Source organism: Pleurodeles waltl, chromosome 6 (assembly GCF_031143425.1).
Source record: "Pleurodeles waltl isolate 20211129_DDA chromosome 6, aPleWal1.hap1.20221129, whole genome shotgun sequence".
Classification (NCBI taxonomy): Eukaryota; Metazoa; Chordata; class Amphibia; order Caudata; family Salamandridae; genus Pleurodeles; species Pleurodeles waltl.
Window position 1 is genome coordinate 676,824,400 of NC_090445.1, and position 19,906 is coordinate 676,844,305.

General features: G+C 41.0%; 1 protein-coding gene across 1 annotated transcript in view; it reads left to right on the top strand.

The window, feature by feature from the left end:
- The first annotated feature begins 234 nt into the window (after nucleotides 1-234).
- The window catches only part of LOC138301666 (olfactory receptor 10C1-like), a 42,123-nt gene continuing 22,451 nt past the window's right edge, over nucleotides 235-19,906 (top strand). Inside the window, exons 1-3 of the mRNA XM_069242180.1 lie at nucleotides 235-247; nucleotides 638-806; nucleotides 3,694-3,873. Of these exons, the coding sequence (XP_069098281.1) occupies nucleotides 235-247; nucleotides 638-806; nucleotides 3,694-3,873 (362 nt within the window). The remainder of the gene's footprint in view (nucleotides 248-637; nucleotides 807-3,693; nucleotides 3,874-19,906) is intronic.

Below are 19,906 nucleotides of genomic sequence, written 5' to 3' on the forward strand. Positions count from 1 at the left end.
TTTTTCCCTAGCAAATCAAAATTTTATAGACGTAGAAGTGCAGGCTCTCATAGACAAGGGAGCAGTTCAGTTTACTTCCCATCATCCTTATGGTTTCCTCAGTCCTATTTTCATTGTAGACAAGAGAGGAGGAGGTCACCTGTTAGTTTTGAACCTCAAAGAATTCAATCAGTGGATCCTCTACAGACATTTCAAGATGGAGGGCATCCACATGCTAAGAGATATTCTCCTAGAATGAGATTAGATGGTAAGGCTGGACTTAAAAGATGCCTATCTGTCGATTTCAATTTTTCCCCCTCACAGGAGGTTCCTACAATTCCTATGGAAAGGACATTGTTTAGAGTTTCGTGCCCTTCTGTTCGGTCTGTCGTCAGCCCCTTGGTGCTTCACGAAACTCCTGAGGCTGGTGATGGAATGGCTCTGAGTCAGATTAATTATATATCTGGACGACATTCTACTGATGGCACAATCCCCTCAAGTCCTTCTAGATCACTTAAATTGGACCATCAGTCTTCTGCAAGATTTAGGTTTCCTTATCAATGCGCAGAAGTCACTGTTGAAACCTTCTCAGGTGATAGAGTTCCTGGGGTTCCAGATAAATTCTATTCTATGTCTTCTTCTTCTTCCCTCTCAAAAGATTCGCAACATCAAGAGGGAATTGAGATCGACGCTTTCCAGCCGCACGGCCTCCTTGAGGAAGATAGCCAGAATAGTGGGCTTGTTAGCTTCGTCTATTCAGGCGATCTTCCCTGCACCCCTACATTATCGAACATTACAGAGGCTCAAGATCAGACATCTACAACAAGGTCTGAGTTATTCAGAACAGATCCCATTGACTGCTGAAGTGAATTGTGAGCTTCAGTGGTGGCTTCATCATATGGAGGCTTGGAATGGCAGAGCGATTTTCGTGTCTCACCCAGAAGTGATAATAGAATCCGATGCCAGCAGATGGGGCTGGGGGGCACGGTGCAACTCCTTTGTGATGGGGGCAGATGGTCGGAATGGGAACAATCCCTTCACATCAATTGCCTGGAACTTCTAGCGGGATCTTTTGCCATAAAGAGTCTCTCTCTGCAGAAGACAGATTGTTGCATATTTCTGCGCATGGACAATGTGTCAGCAGTGAGGTATTTCAACAAATTAGGGGGAACGAAGTCTCAGATTCTGGCAGAGATTGCCAAGGACTTTTGGCATTATTGCCTAACTCAACGTCTAGTAGTCATAGCAGAATACCTTCCTGGGGATCAGAACATAGTAGCGGACTGGAATTCCAGGTACCTGTCAGATTCCAGCGACTGGAAATTGGACCCTCTGATATTTTCTCAGATAATCAGAGAATGGGGCAGTTGCGAGGTGGATCCTTTTGCATCACGTCTCAATTGTCAAATTCCAAAATTCTACAGTTGGCGTCCAGACCCTTGTGCAATAAAGACAGATGCTTTTCTTCAGGATTGGTCCCAGTTTCGGGGGTATGCATTTCCTCCATTTCTGATGATTACCAGGGTCTTGTCTCAGGTGCGGAGACAGAAGACAGAAATTATTCTGGTGACCCCCTTTTGGAGAGCACAGCCTTGGTTCCCCATAGCTCTTGATTTAGCTTGTGCCTCTCCTCTTCTAATTTCTCTTCGTCAGAATCTTCTATTGAGTCCGGAGGGCCATCAACATCCACTGATCTTGTCAGGGAAGTTGACTCTACTAGCCTGGTTAGTCTCAGGTCTAGATGGAGTGCCCCAGATGTTTCAAAGCCAGCTGCGGACTTCATTAAGCAGGCATGGGCCGGTAAGCACCCATAAGAGATATGACTCAGCCTGGCGCAGATGGTCTAGTTGGTGTGATGGAAGGGGCGCCAATCCATTGGAAGTGCATCTTGGCCTGATTGTTAATTTCCTAGCAGAACTAGCAAGTTCTGGTCTGGCGTATCGGATGGTGAATAACTTTAGATCAGCTATTTCAGCTCGACATTCTCTTATAGAAGGTAAACCTATTGGAGAGCATCCGTTAATTTGCAAGCTTTCGAGAGGTATTCGTCTCACTAACCCCCCCAAAACTAAATATTCTGCCTTATGGAATGTTAACATTGTATTAAAATTCTTAGATTCTTGGCCTGCTAACAGATATTTGTCCTGTAAACAGATTTCGGCTAAGCTGACCATGCTCTTATGTCTTATCTCTTGCAAAAGAGTTTCAGGCATCAGAGCTCTGGATTTAGCTGGTAGAACTTTTTCTCCAGAGGGTGTCACTTTTACTGTGACAAGAAGGACTAAAACAAATTACAGGTCGGTATCATATCCAATATACACTGAAAATTCAAAGCTATGTGTAGTTCAATGTTTAAAGGATTACGAGGCAGTCACGGCAGAATTTAGACAGGATGTTAAGGGTTAATTATTAATTGCGTTACAAAAACCTTTTAAACCAGTTACCTCAGCCACTTTGGCTAGATGGATGAGATGGTTGATGAGTGAAGCAGGTATTGATACTTCTGTATTTGGAGCCCATTCGGCTAGAGGAGCTATGGCTTCAAAATCATTTGCCTTGGGTTCACGATTGGAAGACATTATGAAGGCAGCAGATTGGTCTTCAGAAAATACTTTTCGTAAATGTTATTACAAGCCTGTATTGGATGTAGCTACTGTGGTAATAGAACAGCTTTAAACTAGCATAATCGGAGCCTCCGGTCCTGACATAGAATAAAAAAAATTCTAGCTATTGCGTCAAGAATTATCCCACCCTTTGTATTAAAAAACACAATGAATATGGAATATCTATTATATGAATATATGGTTTATTGTTATTATCCCTCCCTTTTTAGTATCATTTACAAAAACATGAAGTTTATTTGAGACATTCTCAATTATGTTGAGATATTCCCTGCCTGTTTGTTGTTACACGTTCTGAGCAGAAGAATTCTTGAAATTCTTATCATTATGGGAAAAAGATTGGTTGTAACGTTTTACCTCCGTTGAGGCTTCAGGGTTGAGTTTTCCAGGAGAAGGAGATCCAGGAAGAGAAGATGTTCATATCTCCACACTTCGGGATGGCGTAAGAAGTTTCGTTTTCAAGTTGATCTTATCTGTTCTGACCAAAGAAAGAGGAAGTGACATCAAGGGTCAAAGGACTTATTAAAGAGGACATGGATAGTGATTGGACCATGTGAGAGGATGTTATGGCATCTTGGGATGTGTAGTCTTTTCTTTTACTTGTATTTGATTGGCTGCTGTTTTAAGTCAGTAAAGAAAGAGAAAGCATAATCCTCGCCTCCGTGTCCCTAATAGAATTGAAAATTCTTGACGCAATAGCTAGAATTGTTTTTATTCTGTTCTACACTGCAATCCTGTAATGAACCTGATCTAAAAGAAGCACAGAAATAGTATAAGGTAGGTCTCAGTTATATATCTATAGTAGGCACTGTTCTCTCAGGTTATTTTCAATTCACCAAGGGCCATATGTACGAACACATTTTCCCATAGACACAGAATGGGCAAAAATGCTTGCTACATCTGGCCCCAAATGTTCTTTATTTCAGTTACAGATATGGTGACCGTGCCATTTAACTTCCGGAAACTGCATTAGATAGGATAGGAGGTTTAACAGGTATCTATAGTACCATTTCGCCATACGCACTTAAGAAGTTAGGGGAGTATATTTTATATATATTGACCAGATTATATGTTGTCTTCCTTTTGTTTACAGGGAGAGACACATAGACAGGTTTGATAGACAGATCTTCTACAGCAGAGAATCATCAGTTTTTCTTCCCTTCTCCTCTTCTCCATCGATCGGGACTGGCTTTGACTTCATTGGGCCTTCTCATTTGATTGGGAAGTTGGGACCTTTCACTGTGAACTCTGCTCACTCCTGCAGAAAATCCAGGTAAGATACCTGACAATTTCTGTATGCGTCACTTCATCATAATCTGTGAATTTGCCGTGAATAGCTGCCAACATGTATTTACTGCATGTCGCAAAGTATTGGAGCTTCAGAGTGCGGATCTCCCTTCCTAGTCATGCAATGCCAACTGCACTTCAGTCTCCTCTGCTATGCATACCCCCGCGATCACGGCCTTGAAGGCCTCACACGGGATAGACCGAGACGATACCTTGTGCGCATTGTGCTCAAAGTATTCTAAAATTGCAGATCTACCCTCACTGCGAAAAAACCTGGTCTCGAGCTCCCCAGTCGGGAAGTGCCATGTAAAGGCACGTGTAATGTAATCTGGAGGGGTCACATCCAACAGGACAAGGGCATGATCTGACAATGTCCAAATCAGCTTCAGAACGTTGGAAGTCCATGCATCTATATCCTGTGTCACTAGCCAATAATCAATCCTTGACCATGAAGTGAGTGCAGCTGCTATGCACGTGCCTTCTGCCCTACCCAGTTATCGAGCACACCAGAGATCAGTAAGGTCCTTGTCAGCTATTATAAGTCACAATTGCGCAAAAGCATTTGGGTTCGGGCACCAAGACTCCCTAGACCTGTCAGCACCTGCATCCAGGACCACATTGAAGTCCCCTCCCCACAAAAGCGCCCAAGGCCTAAGCGTCCCCACCAGTCTCCAGACCTCTGCAAAAAAGCAGGTGTCATATTCATTTGGACAATGTATGGACAGTAGCAGGAAAGTGTAAACTTGCAGTGTTCCAGAGATCATAATATACCGGTTCTGTTGATCACAGGGAACTCGGTGCGTGAGCCATGGCAGTCCCTTTCAGATTAACACAGCCACCCCACTTGCATAATTAGAGTAGTACACAGTGTGACACTCTCTAATCAAGCCCACTTGCAGTGGCGCTTACGTGCCCTCTGTAAGGTAAATCTTGTAGCAAACAGATGTCTAAATATCATTTGTATCTTTAAGGGATTTATCATTTTTTATTTAATTGCTAAAAGTAATGTATAGTGTTGCAGAGGGCTGCTAGGTTTGTAGGGATATAGAGTGGGAAGTTAATTATTTAATTAACTACTAATTATGTAAATTGTGCAACTATTGTAGTTTTGTAAGTTATATATTAGGTTTGGACTGCTAGGTTTGTAGGGGCATGGGGTGGGAGGGTTTTTAAGAGTAAATAATTAACAATGAAGAATTACTAATTATTTGATTATTAATCATGGTAATTGTGGTATACTTATTTCAGTTTTATTTCACATGTGAGCTGATAGGATTGTTGTGGTATAGTTGTAGGGGTATAGTGTGGGAAGGTATTTGAATTAAGTGAATATTTTTTATTGATAATTAATTATTAAATTGTAAAAAAATAAAGTATATTGTTTAATATATATATATATATATATATATATATATATATATATATATATATATATATATATATATATACATTGATATATATATATATATATATATATATATATATATATATATATATATATATATATATATATATATATATATACTTTTTGGGTTAATTAACAGCGTTTGTATTAAGTGTTATATTCCATGTAAATTGATAGGGTTATTCAAGTATGTTATGTGTTTGAAGCGAAGTAAATTCCCTACTGCTGGACAGACTGGATTGGGAATAGTAAACCTTACTCCTTTAAGTCCGTCATTTTCCCTACTGTTGCACAGATTGGAGTGGGAATAGTAAATTTAACGCATCTGAAGTCCAATGCTTTCCCTACTGGTGCACAGACTGGAGTGGAAATAGTAAATTGAATCCCTCCAAAGCCATAGCTTTCCTGATTGTTGCACAGACTAGAGTGGAAATAGTATATTTTACACCTCTGAAGTCCAGCTGTTTCCCTACTGTCGCACAGACTGGAGTGGGAATAGCAATTGAATCTCTCTGAAGTCCAATGCTTTCCCTACTGTTGCAAAGACTGGAATGAGAATACTAAAAAATATGCTTCCGAAGTCCAATGCGAAGTCTAAAGAGAACTGCAAGGTCATCCCCCAAATTGGACATCGTCCAATCACGGCTCTCCTGTATGTGGATAATGCCGCTTTAATGGTGTGTACCTCCCCTGGGCTCTCCAGAAGACTGCTAATCGCTCCAAATGGTGGAAACTTCTTACCTTAGGAAGCTTTTGTCAGTGCCCCAAGGTAGCTCGGTAGTAATTTGCCATTCAGAATTGGGGGTCCCCTTCTTATCAGATACATTCAGGGGGTCATTTCGACCCTGGCGGTCAAAGACCGCCAGGGCCGCGAATGACGGAAGCACCGCCAACAGGCTGGAGGTGCTTCCCTGCCCATTCTGACCGCGGCGGTAAAGCCGCGGTCAGAAAACCGGGTCTGGAGGTTTCCCGCCGGATTTACCACGGCTGGGCAAATCCGCCATGGCGGCGCTGCAGGCAGCGCCCCCATGATGATTCTGACCCCCTTACCGCCAGCCTGTTTCTGGCGGTTGTCACCGCCAGGAAGAGGCTGGCGGTAACGGGTGTCTAGGGGCCCCCTAACAGGGCCCCAGCCTGCTTTTCACTGTCTGCCTAGCAGATAGTGAAAAGCGCGACGGGTGCAACTGCACCCGTCGCACACCTGCAACACCGCCGGCTCCATTTGGAGCCGGCTTCAGTGTTGCAGGCCGCCGGCCCAGCGGGAAGGTCGGAATGGCCCCAGCGGTCTTTTGACGGCGGAGCGGCCAAATGGCAGTTCCTGCCAGGTGGGCGGCAACCGCCGCCCGCCGGGGTCAGAATGACCCACTCAGATTTTAGCCCATGCTCTTATGGCATAACATCCGGACCTCAGAAGCTACCACCCTCAACCGTGAGATCAATAAAGACTGCCTCAAGTCATCTTTCTATCTACATATTCCCTGGTTGAAGCATGTTAAGAATCTTTGATCAGACCTGGCACACCCTGAATACTTTAACTCTTACGAAACACTGATGACGATCAGCAAAAAGATTTAAAAGAGGTTTGTCTCTCCCTTTTTGAGAACCTTAGATCGATGACAGATTTGTTAAAACCCAGCATTCTAAAAAATCAGATGATGCTGACTGCCTTTGGAATTCAGCCTTACCTTAATTTTGTATTGAATACTCAACAAAGATTTGATCTAACTAGACTTAGGAGGGACATATTTAATCGCCTGATTACCTTTCCCTCTGTCAATGATTGGTCAAGAACTCTTGTTGAATGCCCTTGTGGCAATGTATCGAATCAATCTACTATTGACACAGAAAATTCAATTACCCTGTTTACAACAATGTAAACTTGTAAAATGCCGTCCGACATACTTGTTTTTACAGTCCCTACCCTTTCCTTAAATTTGCTATATTATGTCTACTTTTCTATCATCTGTGATTACACAGGCAAAACTCTTATCTGTCTGTGTTAAACTAGGCTGAATGTGTTTTGACATGATTTGGTTTATTATGGCCCTGTTGTGTAGACAAATAGTTTTACTACGGCACCGCTGTATATTTTATGAATTACGTATGCTTAGTTTTACTAGTCATATGCTGTGTACAGCTTTTAGGATTTTTAAACAGAATCAAATAAAGCTTACGTTTGACTTTGAATCCTTCTGAAGTTCAGTACTTTCCCTACTGTTGCGGACTGGAGTGGGAATATTAAATTCTACCTCTCTGAAGTACAACACTTTCCTTACTGTTGCACAGGCTGGAGTGGGAATAGTAAATCTTACCCCTCTGAAGTCCAATGCTTTCCCTACTCTTGCACAGGCTGGAGTGAGCATAGTAAATGTAACCTCTCTGAAAGTATACGCTTTCACTTCTTTTGCCTACTGTTGTGGAATAGCATATGTATTACTCTCACACTTCACACTTTTCTTAATATTGTTTATATATATTATATTCTGGCTATTTTTGTAGAATCATTGACTGTCATATTGACCTTTCTTTCATAAGGATCTAAACATTTATCTACATGACAGCTATAATTTGGGCGTGAATGGCATATCCCAACTTGAGATATGAATAACTGGGAACTATCACAACAGGTTGCTGCATCATCACTCTTCGATAAGAACTTATATTCAGGGATTACTATCACCAAATCAATAAATAAACCCAAGCAGAATTATCACAATCTCCAATTATTGGATAAACTTAAAAAATGTGAATTCAATAAATGGTGGGAAGTTACCACTCCAAACAATTACATAGAGGTAGGCCTTCTCCCTAGAAGTCTATGGATCTTCATTTATGTTCTTTAGGGACTAAATAAACTATGCAGAAAGAAGAGTGCTGACTTTGATTCAGCCCAAAGAGATTTAGGACTGACAGAAAAGCAAAGAAAACAGGAACTCTTATTGACTGGGTCTAGCTTAGATGTGAGCTCAGGAGTTGAAGTTCAAGCAGACTCAACCACTTTAGGGAATCCCCCTCAACCTGCTATCAGGAATTCTGACTACTAAAACAAAAACAAGATTAAACAGCACACAGTCAAACCAAGGAAAGACGATCAGGAAGTGGAAGTGGAAGGGGAAGGGGCAAAAAAACACAAACAGAGTAACCTGTGGGGTGGCAGAAAAAACATCAAAAGTTGTCCACCTCAACACAAATGGAAACAAACAAAATGGACATTTCTAAAGAAAAGACAAATCTGTAACTAACTTAACATCACATGAACTGTCCTCAACAGAAAAATCAGTCTTGAAATTGGGTCTGTATTTTTGTCCAGCCATAGACATGAACTGTACTAATACAAGGATTGATTTATTTCTGTTTCCGAGGAATATGAAATTACATGCAATGTCAAAAGGATCTTTCACACAAAAACATGTGAAAAGTGATTTAACTTTGACAAATTTTAATTTGCAGGATGTTGACTTTATACTAACAGCACACACTTCAGGAATGAATTGTTATGACTCTACTGTGGAAAATGTCAGTGTCACTTTGAAAGACTTGGGCCTTGTAAAAGATGTTGCACTATCCAGTGGTCTGAAACCTAAGTCTAGATTCAAATCCCAACATGACACATGATAATATTGAAGCATTTCACAGTGTTATGATTCAAGATCTTGATACATTTCGCAAAATGACTGACATTCCTACATATGATAATTTGACTAAACAACAAAGAACTGCTGTGCAAGATTTGATAAAAGATCCTACTATAGTAATTAAACCATCTGACAAGGGAGGTAATGTATTAGTGATGGACACCACTGACTATAGAGCACGGGCTAGGAGGCAACTTGAATATCAATCTGTTATGAAACACTTGACTGGGCAACATATAAGCATTATATTCACACATTATTTCACTACTTATTGTGAGTCTGGTATTCAGAAGACTTACTAGATGAAGACAAATACAGGTTCTCAAAAGTTGACAATCCAACAATATCTTACCTGTATTTGCTTCCAAATATACATAAGAATGCCACCAGTCTGCCTGGGAGACCAACAGCATCCTCTATTGGAGGTCTGTTGGAAAACGTGGCTATCTTTTAGAAATTCTTTTGTCTTCCTATGTATTGGGTTTGTGATCATTTTGCAAGGATACCACTAACTTCCTGCACACAATCCATAATATCAAGTAAGAAACATCTTACTCCATGATTAACTTAGATGTATGCTCATTGTATACATGCATTGCGCATAAAATGGAAGTGGATGCTAGTATGTATTTTTTCCGGAATAGACCAATTACCTTGTATGATCACACAAACATGTTGAAGCAAATGATGCTCGTCGGCTTAATACAAAATATTTCTTTGTTCGAAGATACCTTGTATCACCAACCCTCTGAGACTGTGATGGGCACCTGTTTTGCCCACAGCTCTTCAACCTTTTCCTTGGCTGGTATGAGGAGCAGGTGCTCTGGACAGACACCAATGAACAATACATCAAGCACATCCTTATGTGGATAAGGTATATTGATTACTTCTTTTTAATCTTTTTAATCTAGAAGGGGGATACTAAACTTGCTGAAGAAGAAAGGAATTATCTCAATCTTAAATTTACACATAAAATGAGCAGAGATCATAGTGAATTTCGGGATACATCTGTTCATGTAGATTGCAATACTCTTAAAACCTCATTGCATAGAAAATAAGCAGCTGAAAATAGTATACTCCATGCAGGCAGTTACCACCCAAACGCACTAAAATGGAGCATCTCCTATGGGGACCTCCTAAGAGCATGCCCCAATTGCCACAGTGAAAGCGCTTTTATAAAAGAACAGCACAACATGCTACAACGATTTATTGAACAGTGGTCTCCCCGGAAAGTTCTTGCACAAACTAGACAAAAAGGACAAAATATCAAACATGAAGACGCACTGTTTAAAAGAGAATTCTTAAAAAAACAGGTATCAATAACCAAACCCCAAGATTTATAACTACCTGTAATAGGGATCATACAAAATCAGAGATTCTGAGGAGATATACTGGGATTTGGGAACAGCTGACACAGTTAGATGAAGTGAAATTGGGGCCTGATCTCCGATCAGTTACAAAAACCTAGATCTATAAGGGACATGTTGGTGCATAGTCCTTTAAATTCTGACAAAATGCAAACATGGCTCAAAATACAAAAAGATTTCTTCAAATGCGACTCATGTATAGTTTTTAAAGACTTTACAATCTATGCCTTAGAATGAACATGCAAATTGATGTAAACTGATAGCACTAGGTTACCTTTCAAAAAGGTGGTGTTGGAGCATCTCCGTGCAATTAACTTTGATCATACTTATCCCTTGGCACAACATTTTGCTAAAACACACATAAGTGACTATGAACAACTTACCTTTTTTACATTGACAGTGTGATCAAACATATCACAGCCCGTGAGAGGAAAAGACACTTGAGTGCCCTGGAATCACAATATATCATTGAACTGAATACCAAATCACCTAATGGCATCATAGGGGAGAGGAGCTAGCGATACATATTGGTTATTAACAGATATAAATTCCTTATCAACTGCAGCTTTCCTGGATAGGAATGGTCCATGGCATCTCTGATTATAATGACCTCAATATAGTTCCATATCCACTATCATTATTTCTCACTCCTTTTGGTATGTTTAGTGTAATATGAGATTTTTTTCGATAAGTTTGTACTTCGCATTATAAGTATAGGAAAAGAATGGTATTTTCGTTCCATAATATTGTTGGTTCCAATGATATGTTGGTGATTCTTGCCTTACACTGACTGTATCATTCACAAATTAACTGCGACTGAACACTGCCACCACGGAGACCATCCCTTTTGTTGGGGCTTAATTGCTACCTTGCAGAATCTTATCTGTTCAAATTAAGGTATTGTGTGTTGTAGGTTTCTTGTGTGAATAACTCTGGGCTATACTAATATCTGACACTCTTTCTTTTGTTCCACCTAGCACTTTCTGAATTTAATTCTATTTATCTTCTTCTAAAGTGTCCAAACACCCTGGGGTTCTAAGCGTTAAGGACTAAGAAAGGCTTAAAGAGATAATAAGATTATGAGCATCAGTGTTAATTTTGTTTTCTAAAACCATAAAGGACACACAGTGTGTTATAACCTTTGTGAACTAAGACAGAACAGGAATTGCATTCACAGTCTATGCCACCTCCATGAGATGCTGTTCAAATGAACATAGTTCATTCAACTGGCATTATAAGACCAGAGTCATTAGATGACCCTCAGGGACCAAACATGTTATGCTTTACCAAATCAAGATGAAAAGGAAAGAACAGAGATAGATTTGACAGATTGATTTTACTGTATTTAGAGTTGAGCATGTACTGTCACAGCTTTCATTCACTTGAACAAGATGACAGTACAACTAACCACTGAAGTAAAACAGGACCAAGGTAGGGACAGCAGCACCATGCAAAGTTCCAGAAGAAAATTATTTCCAGGGGATTTGAAAATACAAAAAGCAACTAACTTTTGCAGATCACAGTTTTTCAGCTTAGGCTTCTTCCATTACAACAGTCACTGGAAAAATATCACCTCAATATTTAGGTGACTGACTACTTCATGTGAAAAAGAGAATTACATGGTAAATTCCCTTTTCAGTCCTCATTACAAGTGTGTGGAATTTTGCCACCCGTAATTAGAAGTGTCTCCGGACCTCGGATTTGCAAACTCATGACCTGGCAGTTCAGAGCCCAGTGATACCAGACTTGTTTTGGTCCCTGATTGGCACCAGTAGGGACATTAGTGGAGCAGACAATACTTCCCATGAGATATCCTGAGGGCTTACCACCCACCACAACCTCACACCTCGACCCCATCCCCTCTAGATATGTAGGTAGGTTCCCATTGGCCCTAATGCAAGCAAAGTAATTTGTGTCCCTCAGTAGGGGACGTCTTGGTCAGTCGGCTGCCCCTGACCATCCTCAAACTCTTTTGACGTAGTCTGCATCTGACATATCAAAACTCACCATCATTCATATGCACAGACTTCCCATTCCTTGCACTGCAAGACAAAGCCATAACCCTAAAAAGCACTGCTAAAGTCAATATCTTTGGTGTTTGTAAAGTGCATGCACACAAAGACCTAACATGTTGGGACCCAACACTCATATTGATGCCCTCACATAGGCACACCTCTCTTGCTGTTGTCACATAGGCATATGCCTCGCTTTGCACTCACACAAGCAGAACTTTCAACTTGTAGACCCCTTACCCTGCCCTCACAAAAGACAATGTTAATCCTTCATTCAAACAGGGACACACCTCACAATGCACCCTCACAACATGATGGCTATCTTGCACTTATACAAGTACACTGCTCATACACATCTCACCAGGAAGAAGCAGAGATGTGACAGATGGGGGCATAGGTAGCACGTGTTAAAGATCTGATGCATCAGCCCACTACTGCAATTCAACACTGCTGAGGCAGACTACACAGAAGCCTACTGTGGTTATTTAGTTTCCCATCAGCCGCACTTGGACCAACACTGAAGACTATTTGAGTTGGATCTTTGTGGACTTTTGCGTGGAAGACTTGGCATCAGAACAGTCCCACTTGCCTTCTGAAAAACAAGGTGGTGTTTTTCTTTGTATTGCACGTGTATGCTAAAATAACTAAAGAAATAAAGAAAGAAATACAAAAGAAAACATATGCCAGCTAAATGTGAAGAAGCATGTGCTGAAATAACAAGACAAATACAAGTAAAGCTTTGCACTGGTCTGTCATCTTGCGACAGTAAAAAAAATAGAATATGCAGAATTTTGTTTCAAGGTGGTGGCATTGTTTTGAAGCATTGCTGACTGGCTCTCTGCATAAGAAAGGTGTGGTCCAGTAGCATTGGCAGAGGAGCTGCTTGTACTCTGATTACTCAATTAACACTAGTGTGCAGTTATAGATGAGTTGCTGGGGGATGAACTAAAGGAAACATCTCCTGACGTCGGGCTCCTCTGGATGCAGAGTAATACAGAGTAAGCAGGCAAATAGTCTTACTCAGACTACCTTACATTTTAAAGACCAGTGGCTGTCTGCTAGACGGAACCAAATATTGGCAACAAAGCCAATGGCTCAAGTGAGTACATCCACTGCCCATTTGTATGTATGCTGTTCCAAAGGGTTGAACTAATATATGAATGACCCTCTGAATAACTAAAGTGGGCTTACCCAACACCCATTTTCAATGAGTAAAATTATGTACTATCCTTGAGACACCAGAAGGCTAGTAAGACAGTTAAAGCAGTATTTTGTTCACACTTAAAATACACAGAAATAGATAGAACATAGGAAGCAGGAGCCCAGTAGATCCTTGCCTTACAAGCTTAGGACATACAACCCTGGTCAAGAGCATCACAAACTTCCTTGAAAGACATTATACAGTGTGGCACTGCAGGAGCAGTGTAAGCTCCCTTCAAAGACATGGAACAAATGAGGTACTGCAGGACTAGTGCAAGCTTCCTTCAAAGACATAGACCAAATTTGATAGTGCAGGCCGGTCAGTGAAAGCTTGCTTCAGAGACATGAGACAAGTGTAATACTGCAGGGCCATTGCAGGCTTTCTTCAAAAACATGGAACATGGGTAGCACTGGGCAGCACCATTTAATCCTTCAATTAGATCCAACATCCTGGACCTGGTCCCTTCTGCAGGCTCATCCCCAGGCTTTTTGCCTCTTCCCTCCACTTTTTGCTAAATTTGTTTTTCTCGGTTTTAGGACACTGGGCACTTTACCACTGCTGGCCAGTGCTAAAGTGAAGGTTCTCTGTACTCTAAACATGGTAACATTGGCCTATCCACAATTGGCATATTTAATTTACTTGTGAGTTGCTTGAAAAATGCACTATATGTGCTCAGGACCTGTAAATAAAATGCTATTGATGAGCCTGCAGCACTGTTTGTGCCACCCACTAAGTAGCCTTTTAAACAATGCTCAGGCCTGCCATTGCAGAGCCTGTGTGTGCAATTTAAAACTGCCATTTTGACCTGGCAAGTGTACCCACCTATAGGGCCCAAACCTTCCTTTTTATTGAATGTAAGTCACCCCTAAGGTAGCTCCTAGGTTACCCCAATGCAGGGTGCAATGTATTCAAATAATAGGACATGCACTTAAAGTTCAAATACCCTGGTAATCAAACAATCTTAAATTTGGTTTCACTACTGCAAGGCCTATCTCTCCCATAGGTTAATATTGTGATTGCCTTAAACTCCTTTTAACTGTCATTTCCAATTGGGAATGGATGGAAATATGGAGTCAGGTGTCTCTGAACTCACAATTTAAAATCACATCTTAAGGTGGAGTCGTATTTTAAATTGTAAGTCTGAAAATGCCACTTTTTTAAAGTTGGCATTTTCTTACTTTAACCATTCTGTGCCTCTGCCTGTCTCAGGATGACAACTGGGCTCTGTGCCTTTCCTCTAGACAGTCACACACAAAGGGAGCTTGGGTGCGACACTTGCATTCTGAAGGCCAATCACCCAGCTGATGGGTCTTTCTGGACTAGATGGGAGGGAGAAGCTGACACCTACACTTGAACAGGGTGGAGCCTCACCTCATACAAAGGGCTGCAGGCTGCATGTCCCCTGTAGAGTGTCTTAAGCCAGAGAAGGAAGGTAATGGACCTTGTGATCTTCAAAGGCCTCTTTTGGAGCCTCTCCCACTTCAAAAACACATTTTGTTATAAGTACTGTACCGCAAACCCCCCAAATCAGTTCACTTTTGGGTCCTGAGGAGACTCTGCGAAGAAAAGGAGCTGTTTTGCCATCCGCGACTGCCACTTTGCTACTTGCTTTGCTATAGTGGCCTGCTGATTGCTGTGCTGCTAGGAGAGACTGCAACTGTGCTATTTGCTTTGCTGTGTTGGCCTACTGACTGCTGATTGCTATGCTGCCAGGAGGGACTACCACTCTGCAACTTTCACTGCTCTGTTGGCCTGCTGCTTGCTGACTCTGGAAGTGAGTGAGCATTGAAACTGACCTCTTCAACCTTTTTACTACCCAAGAACTCCAACAGATTGTTGGCTTACCCCCTGTTGTCGAAGTCTCTGGGTCATTAAAGACTTTGCTTCCCAAAGATCCAGCACTACGCTCTGCAAAGCTCTGAGTATTTACTGTTTGACCTCCACGTACATACTCCAATGACCCACACTCTTCTCCGATCGTAACTGCTCACCCTGTGTGTAAGCCAACATCATAGCACCAAGAGAAGGCTTGTATGTGGACATCCGCGGTGGAGTTCCCACTGACACTGCACTAAGGATAGCCGGGTCAACTGTGATTGAGATTGCTGCATTGGGACCCTGTGACTCGCTCAGGCCATTGGGTTTGCCTGGCTTCTATCTGCCAGCCTGCTCGACTGCCATCAGGCAACTATTCAACTCAGAGGGATTGCCATGTGACCAACCGTGACCCAGGAGAACGACATGCTCACGCTCCAGCCAGAGCTCAGTCACCATGGAATTGTGTGGTTCTTGCTGCTGATCGGTGTGTCACGGATGGCCAGGAAGGCACTTTTTGAAACACCGCTTATCTTGCTTACAATTCCCCACCGAGACAGTCGCACTGCCTGATCCCCTTGCGGAGCCCAATGTACTTAGACTACAATTAACGTAATCACCCTAAGAGAAGTGCATGTATTCTAAAGCACTATAATTGCATACTTGCTTTTAATAAAGTATCACTTGAGAAATATTGCTTTGTCTTTTGTCATTTTGGTCTTATTCTAACCAGATAAGCATACTTTATTTTCCTACACTTCTGTGGTGATTTCCCTGTGTAACTGTACTTAAGTGTTGCAGAAATACTTATCACATTGCCTCCAAAGTTTAGCCTGACTGATCTGAGCCAAGCTATCAAAGGATGAGCAGAGGTTAATTTATTGTGTATCCGACTTACCCCGACTAGGATTGAGGTACCTACTTGGAAAGGGTGCATATCTTTGCCAACTCACACCCATAGAATACTTACAGATATGTCCAGAAAAAGATACAAGTTTCCCTTACATGCAAAGAAAATGGACAGCATCTTCAACAGCAGTCCAAGCCGGTGTGTAAACACAACACAATGTTCAGCATTTGGCAGCAGTGTATGTTCCTCTAACACACAGCACCGGTACAAGATGGCCAGCAGCAGAGAAAGTTGGGATATCCTCACAGGCACATCAGGCATCAAACATGTGGCAGCATCTAAGCCTATTTCAGACACAGAATACCCACAGTTAAGTATAGAGGTGTGTGAGCCACTGAAAGCTCGAGCTAGATGCTAGGCTCTAGTTCAGTTTGACATCTTCCTGTGCTCCTGAGCCCCAAATGAGCTAAGCTTACATGTGGGTTCAACCTGCTACCCATCCTGTAAAATCATGCACTGAGAATGGCAGACAAAGTAATAACTTTGATGTCAAACAGGAGAGAGAAAGGGATACCAATCCAGTGGCTGAATTACAGACTATGAAACCAGAAAATCTGGGCTTAATCTCAGCTTGGTAACTTGACCAAATTGTGTTAACATATTTTATTTTATCATGCCTCCTACTTTTTTATTATTGAATATGGGAAAACAAACCTTGAAATATATGAAGATGTGTGTGGTACAACAATCTCTCTAGTGTCTAACCTAATGGACTATAATGTTGCTCAGTGTAAAATAAGAATGTAGCCCACAAAGAAGGGGTACATGACAACTGACTTGCCTCTTAATTCACTAATGGTATTGACATCGGGTTATGGAGCATTGTCACAAATGTTTCTAAGTTCATGTTCAAAAACGTACATTTTTAATGAAAGCTTCTCGAGGTCACATAAACAGATATACTAAGGTAAAGCATTTGCTTGTTTAAAGACACTTTATTATATTTTTATTTAATGTTTGCACAATTTCCATGCCAAATGTTCCTATGGCTCAGCTTGTCCCTGGGCTATTAGAGCCAAGATGGGCTATTAGAGCCAAGGCAGACCATTTGTTAATTTGTTGGCTTGCCCACCTTGTGTATAATAGATATTTGAATTCTCACCTCTCTCAGTATCTTACTCTGATGAACATCATCTTGTTTTCTGATTTTCTAGATGGTTAAAGTTGGCATCAGAAAGATAACAATTCCTAGGTCTGGTTTTTAATAAGGAAGAATTGTGCATTAGCAACCCCAAGAAGTTGTTTCAAAGTCACTCGCTCACTTTTTAGGATTAAATGAAACAAACAGCACTCAAATAAGTAATTTCTGGATTTCAGCACTCTGTCCTAAGTAATATATATTCTTTCACTAACCGCCATCATCTGCCCCTTGCCAGTCAGGCTGAACACAGTGATTACTGCCTGTTCTTCAGAAGGCATGCAGCAGCATGGGCATAATTTGTTCTCTGACCTCTGCTGGCAGCTGACAGCCACGGACAAATGGTATACTCTGCATTTACAAAAGTGAGCATGCACACTGCCCAACCATTCAGGGGGCATGCAAGGAGGCCTACACAAAATCATAGCAGGTGCTTCAGTAGGTTGTACTGCTCAGAATGTGACTCCTGCAGCTGAGTGATTCAGATGGAGCTAAAAGAAAGCTCACATCATTTTTACCCAAGTGATCTCAAAGGGATTCTGAAAAAATCCAAGCATCTCACAAGGAACAGGTGTAAATGAGCCACACTCATTCAGCAGGAGAGTGGAAGGGTGTAGTAGGTAGCCGGTGTTGCATTTAGGAGCACACTGAAACAAACATATCACTAAAGCATGATGTGGTAGCACACTGTCATTACTGACAACATGGTTTTCATTGAAATGACCACTAAATGTGCACACATTTGACTAATAAATCTTTTTAGTGCACAAAGGATAGTGTGTGGAACTTGAGTCTCAGTGAACATTTGTCATTTGCTCATAAGTATTAGGTATAGAGTTTTTATTTGTTATGGCCCTATTAAAATCTTTCTTTCCATCACATTTCAGAATTATAAGAAAGTACTTCATATGTGCTTTCCTAAGTGTTTATTTTTTCAGAAATATTTGTACAGTTCATCTATATGTGTTTAAACTTTGTTGTCTTTTTAACGACAGCAACATTCTTCAGCCTTTGCTTTTACACTGGCAGGACAGTAACATAGTGGATTTTACAAGAACCTCACACTTTGCAGTAAGAGAAAGAAAAGTAAACACCATTCTCCTTGTTAAAAGAATAAGCAGCAATTTCTTAGAACTCTAGACTGACAGGTGATCTGTGTTTGAGAGCACAAAAAATCTGACAAAATAAAAACAAAATGTAAAGTCCTCTTTAATGTTTGTTCACCTTTGTAGCTCAAGCATGCAGTTGAGCTCACTTCCACCTCTGAGTCCTGGTGCATTTTACTGGCTATACCAGAGGTAGCAATGCCCCTGCATCCGCCTCCGGCCATCCAGCAGACACTCTCCACTTACTCTGAGCATGAAAATTTAAGCATTTTTCTCGCCAGAATGGAGAAATATGTATTTAAAAGGACTTAGTATTTCTGGGTCTGTGTATTTATTTTCCTTTCTGGAGCAAGAATCTATGAATACTAGAACTTTGTACAAAGATACTAAATTAAATCAGATATTTCAGCCATTCAGTATCCCTTCATCAAATTATAGCAATCTTAACGAGGGCAACGTTGTGCTCATGGGTTTCTCTTGGAACAATATTTCATTTTCAAAAGGCCAAATATAATATTTCCGTAGAAATGGGCTCAACATCAAACAGGGACAGCGTCAGTGGCTACCGAGTTGATACTTCAAATGACAATTGAAAGACTTTGATTTTCTCACAATTTTACCAAGTATAAAATGGAAATAAAGATTTAAGTTTGTTACAATATTCTTTGAAGCATAATTGTATACAGGCGCTGAGTATTGCTGAAATACTTTTGATTGCAGATTTGCTCAATTTCAAATACTCAAGTTACAAATTAAATCCATCCAAAAATGTGGAGCAGTGTTAGCTCTGCAATGCCTAACTTAACTTGTAACTATTAGTCCCGCATGTACCAGGGGCTTTTAGTGGAAAAATCAATATAGATTGACTTGAAATCTGTGGCAGATACACAAGGTAGTATGGGCTGCCATATGCTGACAAACATTTGAAGTTTAGGTCTAGTCAAGCTGAAAGAAGGCAGAGAAATTGAAGGGGCAGGGTTTGGAAGAGGAGCACAATTTCCAAATAAGACAAGCATTGGCAAAGACAATTTTTCGTGCTTGCCAACGTTAAGTGAATGTACTGGGCTTTGCCAATACACAAACGGTCATGTTAAAAGAATGAAAATATTGCTTCTATATTTTCAAGATGGCCTCTGCCTTCCGTGATGCAAGGTAACAATAGATGGGACAATTTCTCTAGTTAAAAAAAACCTAAGATATATTAGCTACATTTGAAGTATAGTGGACATATGTGTATGTTATGTGCAGGAGTCATAGATTCCATCAAAAACAGAGCGCTTCTGTTTATTTCTTGTAAAAAACAGGCATGGCCTACTCTTGAGGCTCAAAACAATGCAGTGGTAGAAAAGCACTTTTGTGTTGGCTGGGGGGAGATTATTCTGACTGTAACGCCTTAGTTATGAAACGGAACGCAGTGAAAAAGTGCACAC